The sequence below is a fragment of the Mchenga conophoros genome, linkage group LG16 (assembly GCF_057382185.1).
Source record: "Mchenga conophoros isolate Kocher_MC1m ecotype Shallow Benthic linkage group LG16, M_conophoros_male_GT1.1, whole genome shotgun sequence".
Classification (NCBI taxonomy): Eukaryota; Metazoa; Chordata; class Actinopteri; order Cichliformes; family Cichlidae; genus Mchenga; species Mchenga conophoros.
The window spans coordinates 14,500,661-14,523,158 of record NC_140541.1 but is presented as its reverse complement, the minus strand read 5'-3'; the positions used below and the strand labels follow the sequence as shown (position 1 = coordinate 14,523,158).

Here is a 22,498-nt window from a genome sequence, read left to right as displayed (position 1 = left end):
CTAGTAACTTACTAGTTTTAAGTCTTGTTCAATACATCATATAGTTCATTTAGTAAATTATGAAACAGGATATTCTTTACACCTTATGACCTTTCAATCTACAAGCTGTTACAAGTCATTCTCAGTCCGATTTATTATGGACTGTATATAAGATAAATGTTTACATCCATCAGTGGTGGCTGTAGCTCAGGAGGTCAAGCCGGTCATCTACTAATCGGAAGGTTGGTAGTTTGATCCGTGGCTCCTCTAGTCTGCATGCCATAGTAGGCCAAGATACTGACGTGTTTATCGCATCATAACCAACTTCTTCCAGAGTGTGCCTTTTGTTCCATCCCCCTTCCCTTCACCCCCAACTGGTCATGGCAGATGGCTGCCTCATCCTTGGCTTGGTTCTGCTCGATGGCTTCCTGTTAAAAGGGAGTTTTTCCTTCCCGTTATCACCAAGTGCTTGCTCAAAAGATTTCTCTGTATTATCGTGGGGTCTCTACTTTACAACATAACCCATCTTGAGGTGACTGTTGTTGTGACTTGGTGCTGTATAAAAAAATTAAATTAAATTTGAATTAATCAGAGTATGAATGTGTGTGAATATTAGGTAGAAAGCACTTGCTTGTGTGAATGAGACATGCAGTAGAAAGTGCTTTAAGTGCTCAGGTAGAGTAGAATAGTGTCTGTGTGTGTGTGTACTGTGACCTGGTTATGTAGTGCTATATCTATACAACCAATCTAGTTACCATTTACCAAAATGTTCCTGTAAGAAAGGCAGATGCACGTGCAGATGGCATAAGGCTAGTCTGTGAATAGTGCACATTCATAGATTTAAATAGGAACAGTTGTAATTAAACAGCCCACCAGATTAGTCACAACATTAAATGTGCAGACCGACAGTCCAATGAGGAACATTTATGAGTAACCTGAGGAGATAATCACCTTAACCAGGGTCACATGAATGATTAGAACAGAACAGAAATATCCTTTATTGTCCCTCATTGGGGAAATTCACGTATTCCAAGTGAGCAGGTGTACATATAAGGTATACATGAGCATTCTACCACCACTACTTTAAAATACCCAGATGTGTGCACACACACTCTGACAACCCCAGCCATGAAAGGCATTTTCCCTGCTTCCATCAACACACACACTGCGTTTGGCTGGTGCTGCAGCAGCAGCGGATGGAGGAAAAAAAGTGTAGGGACAAAAATAGCTTAGTGTTGCTGTTTGAAGTTGTCCTGTTACTAAAAATAGAGCAGGAGGGGAGCACGGGCTCTCCCTGACTGGCTGTCCCCCCACAGCTGCTGCTAAGATTGGATCCTGCTTAATATAAATAGCTCTGCCAGCTGAGTAAAAGAAAGGGAGGAGGAGGAGAAAGAAAGATGAAGGGGGGGATTTGGTTAGCTTGTTTTCTCTTCTGCTCTTACTCTCTGCTACTCTACTGCAGTGCAGTTTGCTTCTCCAGGGATCAACACACTTACTGCAGAGTGTGAACATGTTGGTGTGTGACTAGAGGATGTATTATTCTAGATGCACAATCTGCTGTGCATATCTTAGTTCTGGGTTACAGATGTCCATCCTGGTTATTAGTGTGAAAAAAAAAACATTCTAGTATGTGCAGCCCAGGAGGGGAATTTGCATAAGTATCCAAGACAAAACTGGTGAAAAATGGAAGATAAAGCCTGCAGACATTCAGCAGCCTCTTCCTCACTTAAGTAGTATTTCAATCTACAAACTTATATGATGAATGACGGTGTTCAAAAATCAAAGACGTGCTGGGGGGATGAAGAAAGGGTTTATGAAGCAAGAAAGATGAGAAAGAGTCTCCATTGCATAAATGATAGTTCACTGCTGATTCACTGGTTGCAGACTAACTGTCATGACCCCCCAGAGCCTTGGGCGAAAAAATGCGATGTGCATGACCAGCCAGAGCACAGCACGCACAGAACTGTGCTGCTGAAAAGACATATTGGAACAAGTTTTTAACTCTATGGCCATTCTCACAGGGGACCAACTTGCTTATCCTTGCCCTTGAGAGCACATATGAGTTACTATACATGCATCAGCTTCCATGCTTCCAAATCTCTGCCCCCAGCCCCGAACCAGCCGCACACATGATGCAAACTCCCCCACACTCTCGCACACAGTTGAGCAAGAGGATGGCGGCACGCGGCAAGCGCACACTTATCACGCCCCCGCATCGCAGAGCAGCTCCTTGGTGTGCTCCGGAGCTGGGAGCTAAGAATAGAACAGGAAAGCTAAAAATAAATTACAGTGGCACGGGTATGGAAGGGGGGAGCTGGCTGAGTGGAGGGCACTGGGGACAGAGGAGGGGAAAAAGGGAGGATGCTGAGCAGGCAGGGAAGGAGGGGAGGAGGGGAGAGTGCAGAGGGGAAAGGGAAAGCACAGGGGTGTTGGCTCAAATACATTCATAACTCACTGCACCAGGCGTTGTGTGCTAGAGCATGGGTGATGTCATTATTTTGAAGCCTGTACAGGTGAAACTGCTGGTTTAATAAACTAGCAGCGCTGCTACGCTCATTCTGACCTTGAGTGAGGAGGCTTGGGACTGTAACTGTCAGAGGAGTGTGTGTGTGTGTGTGTGTGTGTGTGTGTGTGTGTGTGTGTGTGTGATGAGGGGTGGGAAAAGTGAGATGCAGCGATCTGTATTAAATGTAGCATGCCAGACTCCTTTTTGGAGTCTGGCAAAGACAAAGAGACAAACAGATTCTCAAAAACAAAAATGAGAAATAATTGGCATTCAGCCGTTCACCATAAGCCTCTGCACATCTCTTTCAGATTGTTCCCTCACATGTCTGCATCTGACACAATCACTCAAGGGTGACTGTGGCACACAGTGTGAAGTCCTCATTAAAAGCTGCTTGTGATGTCAGCAATCAAGAATTTAAACCCATCTCAATACTACTAAAGCGAGAACCTTAAAAGCAAATCTGAAATATGCCTTCTGTGCACCTTTATTTGGAATAAAAAGAAAGCCACCCGTACATCAAATGGTGAATGGCCTGGTTCGTATAATAGTGCCGTTCTATAATATGTGTCATTCACACAAGCCCTTTTTCTACTTAAGAGCTTTCTTTTTATTTAACATTCACACTTCAACGGCTGCATTAGAGTGCAAATCTAGGTTCTCTACCTTGACCAAGGTTACTGTGGCATGCAGACTAGGCCAGCCAGGAATCAAACCAACCACCTTCCAATAAGTAAATGACCTCCTGAGCTACAGCCACCTCTGAGTGAAACAGACTATCAAGCAAAAAGCCAGAAAAAAACATAACCATTATATACATTATAAACAATCAATTGATTTGCATGTCATTGAATGAAATAAATATATGATGCCCAAACAAAACATGACTTAGTACTTGATGAGAAACCTTTGTTAGCAAGCACAGCAGTCAGACGTTTCTTGTAGTTGGGATTTTGGCACGCTTTACAGAAGCTCCTGGCTGCTGACTGTTCCTGACTGCCTTTACATCATTAACAAGCTCCTCCTGTGTAGCTTTGGGCTGATCCACCACCTTCCTCGTGTTCATCATCATGAGGCAAGATCTTACATAGATCTCCAGATTGAGGGCGATTGATGGTCATTTTATATTTCTTCCATGTCCGAATAATCATACCAAAGGTGTCACCTTAGTTCTTTGAAGGTTCTTTGGTCTTGCCCATGGTGGTTTAGAAGTTGGAATGGAAGAAAAAGATTGTTTGAACAGGTGTGCTTTATACACATAATGAGTCGAGATCAGGTGTGAGTATCTGTAGTTGACTGATGGAGTGTAATCTGTATGCCAAATAGGCACACAGCCAATCTGTGTGAGCCAGCCATCAAATACAACTCCGTTAATAACGTTTATGTAATGTTGTTCACATGAAACATGCGCAAAGTTTCATATATATTGAGGGCAGTGTGTGTACAGGTAAACATGATGTAAGGAGGTGACATGGCTCTCAAAGAATCTTGAATTAAAAGAGAAGGTTATCCTGCTCAGAACAGCCAATCAACTGCTGCACAAGAGGCCATGTATAAGAAATCAGGGTTAGCTTGAACTGTGAATGCAAAGCTATTCCAGATTAAAGTTTAAGAGTGTGTGTACAGGTCGCAACGTATACTAGAGGAATAAATAGCAGGCATCTAATAAGACCTGCAGAGCACGTCCTGCATTCAGTTACCTCTGGAAGAGAAGGAGCTCAAAAGTCTTCAAAAGAAAGAATATGCTGCTAATCAAACAATACCCTGAATGTTAAAAACATATTTACAGATTTACAGAACTTGTGTTTGCCTGCCATCCACTGGTTCAAGCTTGTAACTGCCTTTACAATCATTGTAAAGGCAGTTACTAATGCTATGGTGATAAAAGAAATCCAGCAGGTGTGCGGGCTGATCCCGCTCATCCCATTTTAGTATCCAAGCTCCTCCTCTCTTTCTTTCAGGTGGATTGGGAGAGCAACGGTGGCTTGGTGAAGAAGCTGCCGTCCATCCGCGAGGATGAGGAGGGTGATGAGGAGCAGAGCTCCGTGTCCCGAGCTCCTCGCTCCCCGCTGCATCTCAGCAGGGGCCTCAGCTCGCCCCTGCGCTCCCCTCTCCTGCCGCCTCGGCCTTTCCGTGCTCCCTCCGACCACTCGCGCCCTTCCACCCTGCAGATACCAGTTGTGAGCTTGAGTGGTGCACCACCTGAACTCAGCCCCAGGTAAAACACACAGACACACATAGTGTGAAACTGAAGATTGATTCAAAACATCATAGTCAGAGAAGAGCAATTGAACCACTAGATTACAGTGCTGGTGAATCACATGGGGCTCGGCTACTGTTGGAAGGCATGTAGGTTCTCACACACTGCAATGCACTAATGTGCATGCGTGCAGAGCAAACATGCCTATGTGTATGCAGAGATGTCTCACGACCTCACTGTGTGCAGTGTTGTGTGATGCAAAGCTGCTGATGAAGGACTTTTTCCATGTTTGTGTTAAAAGATCCAAACAGTACTAATGGAGCTTTCAGCCCTTTTAGCTTCACCTGATTACATTCCTCTTACATGCTCTCTCTCTCATGTGTAATCTCTGCACAGATTTGTGGACGGCATTGAAACAGAGAACAATTCCACCACAACACAGAAGTTTGAGTTCAGCCCCAGCCTGTCACCTGCCCCTCCGCCCTCACCGTACGCAGGTAGCACACCTACAGCCGCACACATTGGAGTACTTTTTCAGAACAGTACATTTTATCCGGAGGCCTAATCCTTCTGCATGTGTGTTGCCCGTAGGGATCCGTGAGCACTCTGAGATCAAGCAGAGTGTGTCTAAACTGACTGAGGAGGTGAGTGCTGACTTGACACTGATGATAATTGCATGTGTTCACTTCTGCCCCGGGGGTCTAATGTTTTCCTCAGCAGCAGAGGTTTGATTTTTCTGTTAGTCAGCTGGATGTTTCGCAAACGACACGAGCAGGTCATGGCTGGAAAAACATACAAATAAAATCCTGACGTTACGAATGCTGGCCCAAAGTGTCTAATGATATTTTAAAAATTATATTTAAAAGAGTTAGTAGTTTATTTCATTACTACCTGTAATTTATTGCAGATTACTTGTATTTGTTTAATTGTTTACTAAATGTTTGAGGTGTGAAATAAACCTCAATGGAGCAAAATATGGGTGTGTGTGGTTGGAGGATGTGTTTGTGCGTGCATGTGCGCGCGTGGAGAGGGGGGGGGGTGAACATTTTTCTTGTAAAACAAAGGGGGGCCCAGCAAAAAAAGTTTGGGAACCACTGCTCTATGTGATAAATCACCAGATTAACAATTTTCTGCAGAATTCATCTTTTACCTTATTTGTAACAGTGTTGCATTTTGCAGTTATAATATGTTCTTTATAGATTTTTATACACTAATTTATCACAAAGAAGGTCTGGCTGTGTTGAACTTCATACATAGTATACTTCTCTGGGCTCTTACAATGCTGAGTTTTTTGTTTCATAACTTCAACTATGATAACAAACTCTCGCTCACTGGCAGGTTTTAATCAACGAACCCTGAGTCTCTCTCTAAAGTTTCCCCTCTTGCTCCACCTGAACCATTCATGAAGTTAGTTAGACATTTGTTTGCTTTGTTTTGTACTTAAAATGCACAATTTTTATTATCCAGTTGTTAAATATAAGGACAAGACAGAGACCATGATTACATCACAGATTTATTATCAGCTCAGAATAAAATCTCCATCTTTGTAACTCTTTGACTGTGTTGACAGGAATGCATTTGTCAGACTGTCAGCCAGCTTCTCTGGAACGTTTACTGTATGTTACTATAGCAGCCACCATTTAAATCAAACAAGCGTCACACACATAACACACTGATCATGTGGTCCACCTGCACTGAATCATTTGGCGTGTTGTAATCAGTCCCTGATGGAAAAATGTCAGTCTCTAAAACAGACTCTAAAACTGAACTAAATGTATGATAAAGGGACTTTTAAAATGTAACCTGCATGATGAATGTTATGTAGTACCTAATTATGTTTTATGCAAACAAGGATTAAAGGATTGTTTGATATTTTTCAACCATGGTGCTGAATTGTCATACCGAATTTGCATGAACTGTTCTTCTGGTTTTCCAGCGTTAATACGATCTCTCTCTTCACCTCACAGATGAACGGTCTGTCTAAACAAGTTTCCAAGCTCAGTCAGGAGCTGCAGGAAATGACACGCCTGCTCAAGCCCCTCCTCCAAATGGCACCACAGCCAGTCCTGATGACCATGATGCCAAATTTAACATCACCTCCCAGTAGTGCCAGCCAGCTGTCATCAAGCCCTTGCCCCGGGGCGCCACCCCCTTCCACAGTTTTTTCCCACCAGAGACCTGACACTCATTCCCTGTTAGACAGCAGAGACACAGAGAGTGCAGATTTGCCAGGATGCCTTCTCCCAACTCCTCACTCACCAAAAAGGCCTAATTCAACTCCTTCAGCATTAGCAGAGCCCAAGCCCCCAGGGGCCAATAGCCAAGGGTCTGCTGACTCCAACCATCAGTCGCCAGAGGAAGGATTTCCAGAGGGGCGCGTGGACTCCCGAAGACTCCGTGCCTCCTCCAGTAACGGGATATTTTTCCCCTCGCTGCAGGACCAACCTCCTCTGGCCTCTCGCACCCCTTCACCTTCACTCTCCTTCTCCATGTCTCTCTCTTCCTCATCATCTTTTTCCCCATGCCAAGGACCTCACCTCTCCCGACCTGGCAGTTGTGCCAGCAGAGGCCCGCTCATCCCACCTGCCTCTCAGGACACTCACCCTCCCCTGTCCTCTCACTTTTCAGCTCCACCATCGCTCACATCCTCCCCTGGAAGTCATCGGCTGAGGCCTTCCCCTTCCGTGCCAGTCGTGTCCCCTAACACCTCTGTCCATCCCTCCAGTCTTTCTCTGCCCTTGTCTTTGGAAGCTGCAAACGCAAGGAGAAGAGATAACCAGACTCCATCTTGGTGCAACTCACAGCGACACTACCGAGGGGCAAGACCCGTTTCTCACCCCCAGGAGCTGGAGATGCAGGAGCGGGGACGACACCTGGAAGAGGAGAAGTCCTCCTCAGAGCACATCAGTTTCATTGATGAAGAGGAGCCAGCATTATGAACGGCCTGTGCAAAAGATGTCATTCAAGTAGCAGGAAAGATGTAGGACAAGAGTTTAAAGAGGTCAGAGCAAGTGCAAGGTAAAGACAACAAACACAGGGAACAGAAAGCTGGTCCATTTCACACAGAAAGACATTTGTCAGGCAGGAGATGCCAGACGGACAGACAGGTAAACACAAAATACAGTGTGAAGGAATGCTTTCCTCTACAGATCAACCACAGAATTACAATAGCACAAACAGTCTTATAGCATCAATGATCCAGTAGCATGAGTCAAACACTGCAGAGCCAGAGCACATCTATTTATCTCTCCACCCTGATGAAGCTCTATCGCTTTTTAATCCTAGTAGGTCTCCTCTTCAAAGGGCAGGCACAAACACATGCATCTCGGCAGGAAACGCGTCTTTACCCAAACTAGATAATCCAAGCCAACTGCACTGGGACTAAGAATGTAAGCCCTTCAGTGGTCTCAGTCACCTCACCTGGAAGGTTCCTTTGCTTCATCAATGGGATTATTTTTTGGGGGAATGCAGTTATCTGCCCCTGGACTGGTTAAAAAAATACAGCTTTTTATCGAATAACCTCAGACTAAAGCAGAACTGTCATTAGTGTGGCGCCCGCACTGCATTTGGGAACAACTTGGGGATTCAGTGTCTTCACCAAGAAAACCTGGTGATTTGTTTGCAGCCTGTTTTATCACCTAAGCCACAGGTGAGCCAAGAATCGATTACATGCCCATTACACACATTCACAAAGAAGATGTTGAGCTTGGTTTTAACTCAGGAATGCAAACTTGTCACATCCTGTAAAAAACAAAACAAAAAAACTGACATTCTGAATCCACAGACAGTATAAAAGATCGATGCAGCCACTGTGACCTTATCCCCAGGTTTGTGAAGTCCTGCTTTGAAGCCTTGAGATGAGTCGTCATCTCGGCTTTTGGGAACTTAACAAGCAAGTGGCAGTTCTGACTGTGAAACCACGTGCTCACTGACTTGTCAAGCTAGCCCAGGGAATCCTATTGACTCTTAGAATGACCACAATTTCTAAAAAGTTCTTTATAGAATTATTACTTTTATACAATTTATATAAAAGTATTAATGTAGAGTCTTTACCTTACAATACAGAGGGCCTTGAGGTTCACAGAGTTCAAGCATGATTATCATTTTCTGACACTAGCACCAAAAGTCTGCGCAACCACAGCTATCGCCCCATGGTGGCCATTAGAAAGAATGCAGGTTTAGGTTTTCTTCTGCGTTAGCGTCATTTCTCATACCGTCCACGTCTGAATTCAGAATAGATCTATTGCGTGATTCGTGTAGATCCAAAGAAGGTGGTTGGTGTTTGCCTTCAAGGTTTTCTGCCAGAAAGATTGTACCTTACTCCAAACCCTTCGATCAGGAACTAACTGAATCAAAGAAGGATTCTGCAAGTCACATCCTTTTTCGTTCATAGAAAGATCCAGAGGATCATTTTTTTTTCATATAATAATAATAGATTACTATGTAGTCAAAGTACTACTGTATACTGTGTCCATAAAGACTAAATACAAACCAGAATGTAAGTGTTAAAATTAACAACCTAACCACTGCTTGTTAACGCAAATATCTAGTCAACCAATCACATGGCAGCAACTCGATGCATTTAGACATGCAGACCTGCTGAATTTCAGACTATTTCAGAAACTGTTGATCCACTGGGACTTCCCCACGTTTACAGAGAATGGCAAGAAAGAGACGACTGCGTGAAAAACTGTTCTCGATGCAAGAGTTCACAGAAGAATGGCCAGACTGCTTCAATCTGATAGAATCAATCTGCACAATACATGAAACCGTGAAGCAGGTGCAGAAGATTACTCCTGTCAGCCAAGAACAGGAAACTGATTCTATAATTCCCAAAAGCTCACCAAAATTGGATAGCAGAAGATTAAAAAAAGTTGCCTGGTCTCTTGTCTAACAGTAAAACTTGACAATGGCTGAATAATGTTTCTTCTGTTGGCTGCTGAAGAGAAGAGGTCTTCCAGAACACTTTAAGTATAGTTATTTAACTGAAATGGACCGATATTGCTGATGTAGCTAAATGCAACATTAACAGTTGCCTCTATATGGACAAAATGAAAATCAGTTCTATTAAAATCGCCCACAACACAAGGGATGCATGCACTGGAAAAATAGACTACTAGTTTGGATAAACATAATGTGGTTTAGGAGGGGTAACCATTCAAAAGATAGCTAGTTTAAGGGAGGGAGGGGGTCTAAAGCAGATTGTGTCAGACAATTATCAACTGACCTCCACCAGTATAAGATAAACCAGTCTCATTCTACATTATAAATCATCCTGTGCTACTCTAATAGAATCCAAGAACTTTATTACAGATACTATCTGGTTGCATTTCAGAATAAAATAAGCGGAGAGCTTTGCACTGCTGGTTAAGCAGATTGAGGCCGGTGTAGGAACTCTGAGAACTTTGAAAAGACAGATTCGTGGACAAAGGTGTAGGGAAAAGTTAACATCAAACATTCCCCGTGTCACTGCTCATCAGCATCATGATGCTGTTCACAAGCAGCCTATCAGCTCATATCTCAAGCAGGCTACTTTCATTCTAGGGTGTGGACATCCTTACATCAACTATAATCAACCTAATCTTAAAGTTAGCAGTCATAATGTTCATCTTTTGGGGAAGGGGCTGTCTTTCTGGGGAATTCTTGTCACATTGTTTCACTCTCGATGAGTTTGCATCCACATTTTCTTTCCAGATCAAAAGAATTTGAGCACAGTTCCGATCGGTCACTTTGGAAAAGTGTAGGCGAGTGTTTGGATTGTATGCCAAAGAGAGAAGACAGATTTGTGGACAAAGTGTAGGGAAAAGCTAATATCAAACACTACCCCTGTATCACTGTTCATCATTATGATGACTGTTGACAACCAGCCTATCAGATTGTATATCGAACTCCCACATCACCCCTGAGCTTTAGCCATTAGCCATTCGTGCCTTCTCCATACAGACATTGATTTCCCTAAAGTTCTTCACCTGTCGATTACAGGCAAACATCTGGATCGAAATTTACACAGAAAGCCATCATCTATGGGGAACACTTGCACCTTTATCTAAAACGTATTGTATTTATTTATTTAATACGGCTGTGTATGTATTTATTTTTGCTGAAAAAGCGGCGAGGAAATATTCTGCATGTCTGGACGATGTAACAAAAACAGACTGTGGAGGAAGGTTTGCTTTCTAAACGTCTGACTGGATCCTTTCCAGAGCGAGTGAGCGAAACCTTCCCCGAGTTCATATGTAGCACACACATTCTTCATCTCTTATTCCTCCAATGACTTCATGTTGGTACGTGAAAGCAGCCAAACCCTAAAACTGCAACATCCAGGCTGCATCAAGCTGGAGGTCTCAGGACTTTTTTTTTTTTTTTGGCTTTGTGAGGTGCTTTAGGACCATGTTACTTGTATATATATGAACAGTCAGATTTCTGGCTTTTATTTTCTTTAATGGGAGCAAGGGAGGTGGTGACTAACTGGACTCTTTACACTTTCACAAAGATTTACTAAGCAAGAACTGGTGGCTGGGGAGGGTGCCTAAAAGGTTTTAATTCAATGCATGTCAAAACTTCTTATTTTCTTTTTTGCATGAGAAATGTGCCTGCTTTGAACTATCCAGAGCAGAGGGCTCATGGGAGTAGAAACCAGCCTGCACAATTGAAGGCTGTTTGCTTACAAATGTATTTTATTAAAGACTGCTGTTACATTAAAAAAAAAACATTAACAAGGATTACATACTGTATAACAATAAAGAAGTGTTGTTTTGTAAGCTCTCCGTCTCTTGTGTTTCTCTTGGGAACTAATATTCACGTAACTGAGGTAAGTGGCTATTCTCTAAGAAGTAAACTGTAAATAATATTTTTTAAGCCACTTTCCGAGTATATTGTGATTCAGTTGCCTCAAAAACCCGTCCCTATTTTTTTTCCTTTTTGATAAATTAGGTATTTATGTTTTATTAAACAAAATATTTATTCAAGTAAAGCCATCAAATATGGTGCTGTTATGATGTCAGCATTAAAATAAAATAAAAAAACAAAAAAAACATGTGCCCCTTGGGCTGAAAGTGTCAGCAGCTGTAAGTGTAAAAGTGGGCTTCTCACTGAAAACCAACAGGGGCTCCATGCAGGACTCCAATCTTTGTGCCTCAGGTAATCATCCAGTTTTCATTTGAAGTGGCCCCATTTGTTTCTGACACCCACTGAACTAAGAACAAGAACACTTCTGGCCGTTCTCCTCACTGCATGCTTACATTTTGAGGTTGCTTGTGCTAAAAGCTTCCCAATTGCTCAAAATCCCTAAAAATAAATTTATGGTTCTTCTACTCTTTAACAACCCAAATTTGCCCACAGACTAATGGCTAATATGGCAAATAGCTTAAAGTATTATAATGTGTGCACGTGGGTAAAAGGCCACATCCAACTAGGCTTGTATTTATTATTTATGCTTTATTAGGCTTCATAACACCTGTGGCGTTGTCAGTGACCAGGTTAGGTTTTTCTTTTTGCTGCATGCTAAATCGGTACATTTTCAAATGAAGTATCACACACCTTGGAATTACAGTTATTCTGTTAAAAGCTTGAGTGTCTCAAACAGATGAAGGTTCAAACTGGCACCTTGCGTTTTCTTTGGCGTAGAATGCTACCAGTGCCTACATGTTTCAATTATTTTATGCAGAAAATGAAGCGTTGACTTGCTGTGTAGTGACTCCAGAGTTTAAACTTTGCAAATGTCAGTTCTTTGGATAACACAGTTAAGCCCAAACAGAACAGTGTTACTGGAAGGTTTAAAAGGTAAAACTGACAACCTTACAGGATGTGTTTTATACAAATTACATGGCAACTAATGGTAATTTTTATACACATACAAGTGCAAATATAAAACTACAAAGGAAACTTTACTAACAGATTGCATTTTTGTGTACTTGACAGCTGTCTGTACCACTGATTTGCATTAATAGGTGTAACATATAATTGTAGGAATCAAATTAAATGAATCATTACCTGAACCGAGAAGAACAGAAAACTGATGGATTAGTGTTTTACACATTAAATAAAGCTCATAGAACATGCCTCATTAACCCATGTATATGTGCACTTTTCTATGCTTTTGCTACCAAAGTGCTTTCTATCAAACATTCATTTGGATTCATTGGAGAGCAACTCCGGTTTAGCATCTTGCCCAGTGATATTTGGCATGCAGAGTGGAGCGGCCAGTGATTGAACCACCTATGATCAGCAGACGCCCGGCTCTACAGACACCTCATCTGTGAGTTGACGAGTTTTGGAAGCAGCAAATACGGCAATTTCAAAGGATACTGTTCTTAAAGTTTGGAGTTTGCAAACCTAAGCTGTGCTGCCATGTTCTTCATGGAGTGAAGAGGCTTTCTCCTTTCCAAACCAGCCGTAGCTGTTCTTTTGGGTGGGGGGGTGGGGGGTTGTATTTAATATGGATGTGGAGTCTGAGACCTTGGCTTGAATTTGCTGGGACATCCACTCCTGGGAAGACCTGCATCATTCTTTTTCACATGTGACTGCAAGTCTGCTGTCAGGTCAGCATCACATTCACACTCTGACATTACTGTGTGCAGCAGCAACAAGTCTGTAACACATTCTAATGGTTTATTTCAAATCCATGAAGCAACCCCTAACTAACAATGAATAAATTTAAAAAAAATAAGAAGAACAACAAAACCGGTGGGATTTTTAATACAGCAGACTCTCCAAGAAGAAATAAGACAACACAGGAACTCCTTCAGATCTGCATATATTCTCAAGGGTAACATTCATTCTATCAGAGCTTCAGTAAGGTTTGAAATGTCAGGACAAACGTTCTAGAAATATCCTGATTGGAGAAGAAATTATATAACAAAGGGGTCGAGAAACAATGTAGCACTTGATTCTGCTGTAGTGCATGTACTCATGCCTTAGTGTCAAATGATTCTTACTTTATTTCTTACATCTACTCTGTCCTCACTCGCCTCTCAAAAACACATCAAGGGAGAGAAAGCTGGAGGTTTGGGAATTTCATTTATCCCTCCTGACAAACACATGCAGGGGACTGCAGAGAGCAGCAGACATCGGGTCTTTCTCGACAGGAGGTGTGAGGGATGGATACATTAATCCTCTTTTCCCAGGTGTTGGGTGTAATTAATAACCGCAGGTCTGTGTAAGCACTGCCTTTCTCAGTGGGATCATGAGAAATGGTTACTGGAAATAAGGTTACTGGACAGAAGTGACAGGCTTCTGCGCGAGCAGCACCATCACAGTGACGACACCTGAAAGGAGAAATGCTCATTCCTGATTATCCTCCAGAGACCACGTTCAGCGTTCGACAGATATTTAGAGTGCAGTAGATTCCCCCGACTGTGCCAAAAATCATGGTTCAGAGGGATCGACTGAAAAACATGAGGGGAAAATAAAAATCCAAAAATATATATTTGTTTATATTTATATATATTTATATATTTACGAGGTATGTATCCACAAAGAAGAAAAGAAATTCCAAAATAGGCAGTCTGTGTTTTTCCAAGTGAGTCCTTACTTGCGATGCCTTAAGGAAACATTAATATTAATAGTAATTTTAGTCAAAAATTAAAAAAATACAACTGGGAAACTTTGCTGTCCGTCAGCCGTGCTCTGAAACCATAATCTCCACTGTTGGGAGTCTGAAGGCTCCAAATTAGCGGTGACGTCAGGCAGCTGCACTCCAAAAACAGAAAGAAAACAAAGTCTGCAAATCTCAAATCACAAAATCCAAATCCAAGGATTCACTTTAAGAGAAGAATAAAATAAAACCTATCAGGTGAAACTCCCCTAACCGTTGATTTCACAACAACTGCAGTCTCAGAGTCTCCGCCGTGGAGCTGGCGCCGAACTGTTGAGGCTGGGTTGAGGTGTTTGTACTGGAGAAGTGAAGAGAGGTCAGCCACAGGTCCAAAAAAAGGTGTCTTTGTGCAACAAAACAGGCCTCACCATTAAAGTGCCCCTATTAGCCTTTCTGGGGTTTGCTAAAAACACCTTGTTTGTAGTCCAAGCTTTTCCTTACGTTTCTGATCTATGTCACTGTGTAACATGTTTAAATAAATCCTGCCTAGCTGCTAGTGTGGGGCACTCTAACAAAGAAACACCCGCCCTCCACATGCTCCTTCGCCGTGGGACATTATTTTGTTGCTAGGGTTGCTGTGATAACTCTAAAATATCTCCAATACTAGCAAAGCACACGGCATCGTCTGTTTCTGGCTAAAACAAGAGCATTAATATGCTCACGATACCCGTCAGCTTCTATCCTACCCTCTAAGGCAGTGGTGTCAAACTATGGGGACTTGCCAATCTGTCCCGCTGGATGGCTTTGGAAAATATGGAGGAAGGCATGCATCTTTGGACTTTTAACTGTATTTTTTTTTTTTTTAATTTTTACAGATTCTCCTGCTGATAAAGACCTCCCCCACAGCCATTTATACTGGACCAGAGTAGTTAAATAATAAATAAACAATTACATGACAGAAAAGTTCCTGTTTTTCACTGTCTACTGTAGAAATTTCAATTTAACTTTTTAAATTCATCAATTAACAAAAACTTTGTTTTACAAATACAGGACAGTCTGTGCGGTGAGCTACCAGGACTTTTCTGTATTTTTACATATTTATCATGTAGAAAAACTCAGATGTGCTCTTTATCTTATCCTAACATATCTCAGGAAATGAACTGTGTGGCAGAAAGTGGGGTTTTATTTGTAAAATGAGTTTGACATAATTACATTAAATAGAGGAAAATTCCCAGCAACACTGCTCTAATGGACATATTCTATTGTTCTGTCTACTGTTGTAATTAACATTTATACAATTTCAAGAGAACAGCTGTATTATGTTTGATGCTGTTGGCGTGTCTTTCTGAAGTGGCCACTGCTAACGTGTTCTAAGTTGGCAGCTGTTAAAGGGCTATGCTGGCTGGGCACAAAAACGCTGCCTTGCTTCTGTTATAGCAGTGGACCGAGTGGAGCAGACTGGGCTCAGACGACGAGAAGAGGCGCTGCAGGAGTGCACAATATGAATTTTTCTTTTTTAAAGTAATCCTATTAGTTAAAAACAGCATAATAGGGGCACTTTAACTGAAACAAATAACGAAGGAGCCAGGTGTCCTCCACACATTTGTTAGTCAGGCTGGCAGAAGGCGATGGCTGCCCACTGTAGTCATGCTAGGTACTGCTGCAATGCTGTCTTCGCTCTGAAAAGAGACACAGAATGAGTCCAGCAGGCTAAAGGAGTGTCTGACAGGATATTTTCTTTTTTGTGACGCACTGTTCTGGCCCACCTGTCACTGAGGTTGGGCTCAGAGGATTGTGTCAGTTTGTGCAGGATGTCCACAAAGCCCATCTCCCTCAGCTTGTCCTGACGCTCCTGAGAACCTGATGACACACAGTGAAGCAGAGAGGACAAATAACAATGTCTGCTGACATGTAAAATCCCACTGCAGCTGTGTGTTCATTAATATGAACACAGACACATGTTCCACAGCTGTATCTTAGCACCAAAGCCTCCAATCAGCTCCCTCCTCTGTCCCTGGTCAACTGCCTTGAAGACGTCAAGATCTGGATGTCAAATAATTTCTTCAAACTGAACTCTGGGGTGTAGTTCCCCAAGCCCCAGCTCCAGAAAGGGACTGATCTATGCCATGATGTGGATGGCTGCTCCTATTCACCATCTCCAGGAGTCTCCATCCTGGGTGAAACTAGAGAACATCACCAGACTCTGGCCATTATCTCAAATTCCCCAGCTGAGACCCCCCATTCATCACCTTCATCACCTCCTGCTTGGAGTGCTGCAATGGTGCCTTGGACAAGCTGCAGTATGCTCATAAAACAAAATTGACAAAGTTTCTACCGACACCAAGTCGTGACAACACCCCGCCTTTATTCACCTCTTGGCTTTGATAAAGTTCGGTATCTCCTATAAAATCCTGCTTCCCAGTGCTGATCAGACATTTCACCTCCTACACTCTGTCCTGGACTCTGTGTTTCCCAGATAACAGCCTGCTCTCCTTCCCTAACAACACAGCCTTCAGTGCTGGTACCCTGATTCTTTGAAATATGCTCCCTTCTGAGATCTGCCCACCTTTGGGCATTTTCAAATAGTAGGTGAAATGTCACAAGCCTTCAGGACAAAAGGCAAACTATAGAAGAGAAATCAGAGTTTAATTAATAATGATGAATGAGTAAAGAAGAAACACTCAGTGCAAAAATGATTCCCAGATTCATCCCATCTGGTCACACAGCATGTTAAGATTTAATGAAGAGAACAATAACTTCAGTTTTAGCTGAATTTAGAAGCAGAAAATTAGAAATCAGAGACATAAAGGGATGAAATTCATTCAGGCCGAACACATTTTCTCTCCAGCTTACAAGTTATCTCCTTTAAGGCTCAACGATTGTTGCTTTTTTTCACTATTATCAAGACAATCGACCTCTGTGGGAGCAGAGAGTTGGCACTGAAGACAATAAAAGTGAAGGAAGGACATCTTAAAACTCTGTTACAGCACTTTCAGAAGGCCATGTACTATAATTAGTATTAAATCCCCTGTATATTCCTATGGCTGACCTCTTTTTAAAACAAACAAAAAACAAACACAGAAAACAGTAAACTGTAACTTCAAAAGTCTGAGTTACACTCTCCCTGAATGAGCATTTAAAAGACTAAAATGTAAACAACCATTTGAGAGGTCGACTTTATTACCATGCTCCTTCCATCCTACACAGCATTTCTCCATCAGACATCTTTCAGCGTTGTACTCGCCTGTGACGTGCCTTCATTCTGGTAAATGTTCTATAAACTAAAGCTGAACACTTAAGACCTCAGTTCTTACTACTTTAACGTGAGCTCAGCTTTCTTCATGTTCCTCGGTCTCCTTTATCTAAACCCATGCCCTTTCTTTATTAGTCCATGTACCTGTGCGCTGCATTTCTTACCGTCCTCCTCATTCCAGATAAGGTTTGAGACGCAAAAGGTTGCAGCAAGCTGCAGTTTCACATTCGAATGCCCCTGTGGGAACAGCAGACATCAGAGAAGTTACAAGTCAAGAAAGACGGGACAATGACACAGATCAATCAGGCCGCGACCTCTAGTATGTGCTTAAACACTAACAGTGTGCACAGTACCATGTAGTATTTGATTTTCTGGAGCATGTCGTCATTGGTCATGATGAGGTCCTTGGCTGTGTTGCCATCGGCAATGTTGACTAGGATGCACAGCGTCTGACAGACAAAGTGTTACATCAGTGCTTTTATCTGAACAGTTTGTTCTGAGGTTAAAAAATAAATAAAAGAAAGCAACAGGCAACACATTCACAAAACTGGCAACATTTGATCATCACACTTTGTGTTTGTGGACGGGGACGTCAATCTGTCCACTTAGAAGGCACAAACCGAGTCAAACTGATAACAAGAGCACTGGCCAGGCAACAACAAGACAACCCCCAAACCATGGACCCCTCTATAGCTCTGCCTTGATGCCTGCAGTACACTCAGCTTGTAGTTCCCTCAGTATTGCACATCCATACGTACTGTCACATGAAGGTTTACTGCACAGCACAGTGTCAACGATGTGGAAGAAATACCACGAGGAATCAATATGACCAAAATCTCATATTCGATATGACATTTCTAATCCCAATGATGATAGAAATCACAAAATAGTGCTTTTTCTGTAAACGCTGTGACTCTCAGGCAGCTCGACCTGGGCGTCATGTACCTGGAGTCGAGTGTTTTGATCGATGCATGAAACTTTATATTTGTAGATAAAAGTTGCAACAGCTGCCATTTTCTTTCTGAGTATTTATTACACGGCACGCTGCAGGGAAAAGCCTGTTCTAATGTTTTGAGCACCTGACGGCTCTTTTTTTGCTTCTCATCCTTAAACTCTCTCCTTACTCTTTCACGTGATTCGTTCGTAGGTGGTTGAGAGGTTTGTCGTGTTTGAGTCTGTGGTGGGGACCGGTTTGCAGCACAACTTGCATAGTACAGTGTTCTGGTCCGTGTCAGACTTTTCATAACCAAACCATGTCCATGCTACAGAGGGAGCCTCTCATTTAGGAATAAAGTCCTCGATTTTTGTTGACTGGTCCTTCTGTTTGGAGCTGCCTGGTTCGTCTTCACTGGCCATGCTGGTATTCTGTGTGTCTGCATCCACGTGGTGGCCATCCCAAAAAAATATATTGCTGTAAACAGTGGATTTTGCTCCACGACAAAATAAAAGATAGCTTATAATATGAAACCAGAGAAGTTTTAATTTCGTCATCCGATACATTTCGTCATATGGCACAGAAAACTCCCACCCACTCCATGACGTGCACCAGTGAACAACACCGGAAATCATCTCCTTGTATAACTCCTCCATCGAATGCACAGTGCAGTAGTTACACCCTTTTGCACTTGCTCTACAGCAAAGTTTTACAAATTAATGTCAATCATATCTATTTCACTTCTTATAATTGAGCTATTTGTAAATATTAGAGCCATTTCTTATATTTTGTAAACTTTGTAATATATTGTATTATTTAATTTAGTTCAGTCTGTTACTGTTATTTTCTTGGAGCAACTGTAACCACATATTTCAACCTCCTCCAACATGCCCTTTCTGAAGGCTCTCTTGTTGCCTGTCCAGTCCATCTGTTGTTACTTTCATCTGCATCAAAGCAACTGTAATAGATTCACAGTGGTTTGTGCTCCCTAACTGGACAGATTGATATCGCTGAAGTTTAAGTGAGTGAGTGGCCTTGGAACCCTTACTAGATTGACAGGCAGCAGCAAATGCTTCTCCAAGATCACCGTTATCTTTTCTACTGGGCACTGTGTTAACACACCTGAACATTCCAGACCAGCAAACTGTCAAAACGTCTGCATTTATAGAGATTGGTCAATTAAGTACATTTGTTAGCAGCACGGGGTTGCTGCTTTTCCCTGTATGATGGGAATGGTGCAATGTGTCCTGTTGTGCTGTTCATCCAGGATTGTACTTAATTTTATGACCTGTTTTGGACCAGATTGTTTATGTCCCGATACAAACACCACTGAATTTAATAGGACAAGACTGACCTCAGGCAGACAGCCTGTGATCGCATAAGCAGAATGTTTAACTGCTCTGCCACACAGCAGCACGCTGAACTTAGAAAAAATAAATCATCTGTACGTGTGAAGCAGACGGGTGCTCACCTGCTCTTTGACCTCTATACTGTGCTCCGCTTCGAGGATGAGGGTAACTGCCTGCATGATCTGCTTCCCGTGGGAGCTCATGACCTGGTCAATGTGCTGACAAAATGAGAGTTGGGAGTAAAGGGGAAGCAAAGGAGAATCAGTCTGCATGTTGCACTTAAGACCTCTCGACAATTCATTCAAATTCAGCCCATACTGGATCGTTCATATGTAGTGATAACACAAGTGGGGAGCATTCAACGCTGACCCAGAGGTCAAGTACCACCTATGGCTACGTTCACACTGCAGGCGAAAGCGCATCAAATCAGACTTTTCTGACCCTGTGCAACCCATCTATCCCATCATGGTATGACAGTGTGAACAGCACAAATCCGTCCATCCATCCATCTTCATCCGCTTTATCCGAGACCAGGTCGCGGGGGCAGCAGCCTAAGCAAAGAGGCCCAGACCTCCCTCTCCCCAGCCACCTCCTCCAGCTTATCCGGGGGAACACCAAGGTGTTCCCAGGCCAGCCGAGAGATATAATCTCTCCAGCGTGTCCTGGGTCTGCCCCGGGGCCTCCTCCCGGTGGGACATGCCTGGAACACCTCACCCAGGAGGCGCCCAGGGGGCATCCTTGTCAGATGCCCGAACCACCTCAGCTGGCTCCTTTCGATGTGGAGCAGCAGCTGCTCTACTCTGAGCCCCTCCCGGATGGCCGAACTTCTCACCCTATCTGTAAGGGAGAGGCCAGCCACCCTTCGGAGGAAGCTCATTTCTGCCGCTTGTATCCGCGATCTCGTTCTTTCGGTCACTACCCACAGCTCGTGGCCATAGGTGAGGGTAGGGACGTAGATCGACCGGTAAATTGAGAACTTCGCTTTTACACTCAGCTCCCTCTTCACCACGACGGACCGGTGCAGCGTCTGCATTACTGCAGCTGCAGCCCCAATCCGCCTGTCGATCTCCGGCTCCCTTCTCCCATCACTCGTGAACCCCAAGATACTTGAACTCCTCCACTTGGGGTAGGAACTGATCCCCGACCCGGAGTGGGCACTCCACCCTTTTCCGGCTGAGAACCATGGCCTCACATTTGGAGGTGCTGATCATCATTCCCGCTGCTTCACACTCGGCTGCAAACCGTTCCAGTGCAAGCTGGAGGCCCTCACCCGATGAAGCCAACAGAACCACATCATCCGCAAAAATCAGAGATGAGATTCTGAGGCCACCAAAGCGAAAGCCCTCCGCCACTTGGCTGCACCTAGAAATCCTGTCCATAAAAATTATGAACAGAAACGGAGACAAAGGGCAGCCCTGGCGGAGCCCATCACCCACCGGGAACGAGTCCGACTTATTGCCGGAAATGCGAACCAAGCTCTTGCAACGGTTGTATAGGGATCGAATGGCCCGTAGCAATGGGCCAGACACCCCATACTCCTGCAACACCTCCCACAGGACACCCCGAGGGACACGGTCGACTACCTTCTCCAAGTCCACAAAACACATGTAGACTGGTTGGGCAAACTCCCATGCACCCTCAAGTATCCTGGAGAGGATAAAGAGCTGGTCCAGTGTTCCGCGACCAGGACGAAAACCGCATTGTTCCTCCTGTATCCGAGGTTCGACTAGCGGACGAACTCTCCTTTCCAGCACCCTGGCATAGACTTTCCCAGGGAGGCTGAGGAGTGTGATCCCCCTGTAGTTGGAACACACCCTCCGGTCCCCCTTCTTAAAGATGGGGACCACCACCCCGGTCTGCCAGTCCACAGGTACTGCCCCTGATCTCCACGCAACATTGCAGAGGCGTGTCAACCAGGACAGCCCTACAACGTCCAGAGCCTTCAGGAACTCGGGGCGGACCTCATCAACACCAGGGGCTCTGCCACCAAGGAGTTGTTTAACTGCCTCAGTGACCTCGCCCCTGGAAATTGGCGGGTCATTCCCCTCATCCCCAGACTCTGCTTCTTCCCCGGAAGACGTGTCAGTGGGATTAAGGAGGTCCTCGAAGTATTCCTTCCACCGCCTGACAATTTTCTTCAGTCGACGTCAGCAGCGCTCCGCCAGCACTATACACAGTGCAGGTAGAGCACCGCTTTCCCCTCCTGAGACGCCTGATGGTTTGCCAGAATCTCTTCGAGGCAGTCCAAAAGTCTTTTTCCATGGCCTCTCCGAACTCCTCCCACACCCGAGTTTTTGCTTCAGCCACTGCCCGAGCCGCATTCTGCTTGGCCTGTCGATACCTGTCGGCTGCCTCCGGAGTCCCACAGGCTAACCAAGCCCGATAGGACTCCTTCAGCCTGGTGGCTCCCTTCACCTCTGGTGTCCACCATTTGGTTCGGGGATTACCACCACGGCAGGCACCAACCACCTTGCAGCCGCAGCTCAATGCAGCAGCTTCGGCAATGGAGACGCTGAACATGTTCCATTCGGACTCAATGTCCCCAGTCTCCCTTGGAATGCTGTTGAAGCTCTGCCGGAGGTGTGCGTTGAAGATCTTGCGGACTGGGGCCTCTGCTAGACGTTCCCAGCACACCCTCACTACACGTTTAGGTGCACCAAGTCTGTCCAGCGTCCTACCCCGCCACCTGATCCAACTCACCACCAGGTGGTGATCAGTTGACAACTCAGCCCCTCTCTTTACCCG

The 22,498-nt window shown here is 44.0% G+C and overlaps 2 protein-coding genes across 4 annotated transcripts in view; one reads left to right on the top strand and one right to left on the bottom strand.

The window, feature by feature from the left end:
• Window positions 1-11,443, top strand: part of kcnh3 (potassium voltage-gated channel, subfamily H (eag-related), member 3) — a 186,148-nt gene extending 174,705 nt beyond the window's left edge. The window contains exons 12-15 of the mRNA XM_085248833.1: window positions 4,444-4,700; window positions 5,079-5,179; window positions 5,274-5,326; window positions 6,650-11,443. Coding sequence (XP_085104959.1) covers window positions 4,444-4,700; window positions 5,079-5,179; window positions 5,274-5,326; window positions 6,650-7,621 — 1,383 coding nt within the window. The 3' untranslated portion in view covers window positions 7,622-11,443. The remainder of the gene's footprint in view (window positions 1-4,443; window positions 4,701-5,078; window positions 5,180-5,273; window positions 5,327-6,649) is intronic.
• Window positions 11,342-22,498, bottom strand: part of armc8 (armadillo repeat containing 8) — a 26,362-nt gene continuing 15,205 nt past the window's right edge. For all 3 annotated transcript variants that reach the window (XM_085248837.1, XM_085248835.1, XM_085248836.1), the window contains 5 exons: window positions 19,876-19,971; window positions 17,824-17,919; window positions 17,635-17,707; window positions 15,984-16,077; window positions 11,342-15,896 (listed from right to left, as the gene is read on the bottom strand). In XM_085248837.1, the coding sequence (XP_085104963.1) occupies window positions 15,863-15,896; window positions 15,984-16,077; window positions 17,635-17,707; window positions 17,824-17,919; window positions 19,876-19,971 (393 nt within the window). In that variant the 3' untranslated portion in view covers window positions 11,342-15,862. The remainder of the gene's footprint in view (window positions 15,897-15,983; window positions 16,078-17,634; window positions 17,708-17,823; window positions 17,920-19,875; window positions 19,972-22,498) is intronic.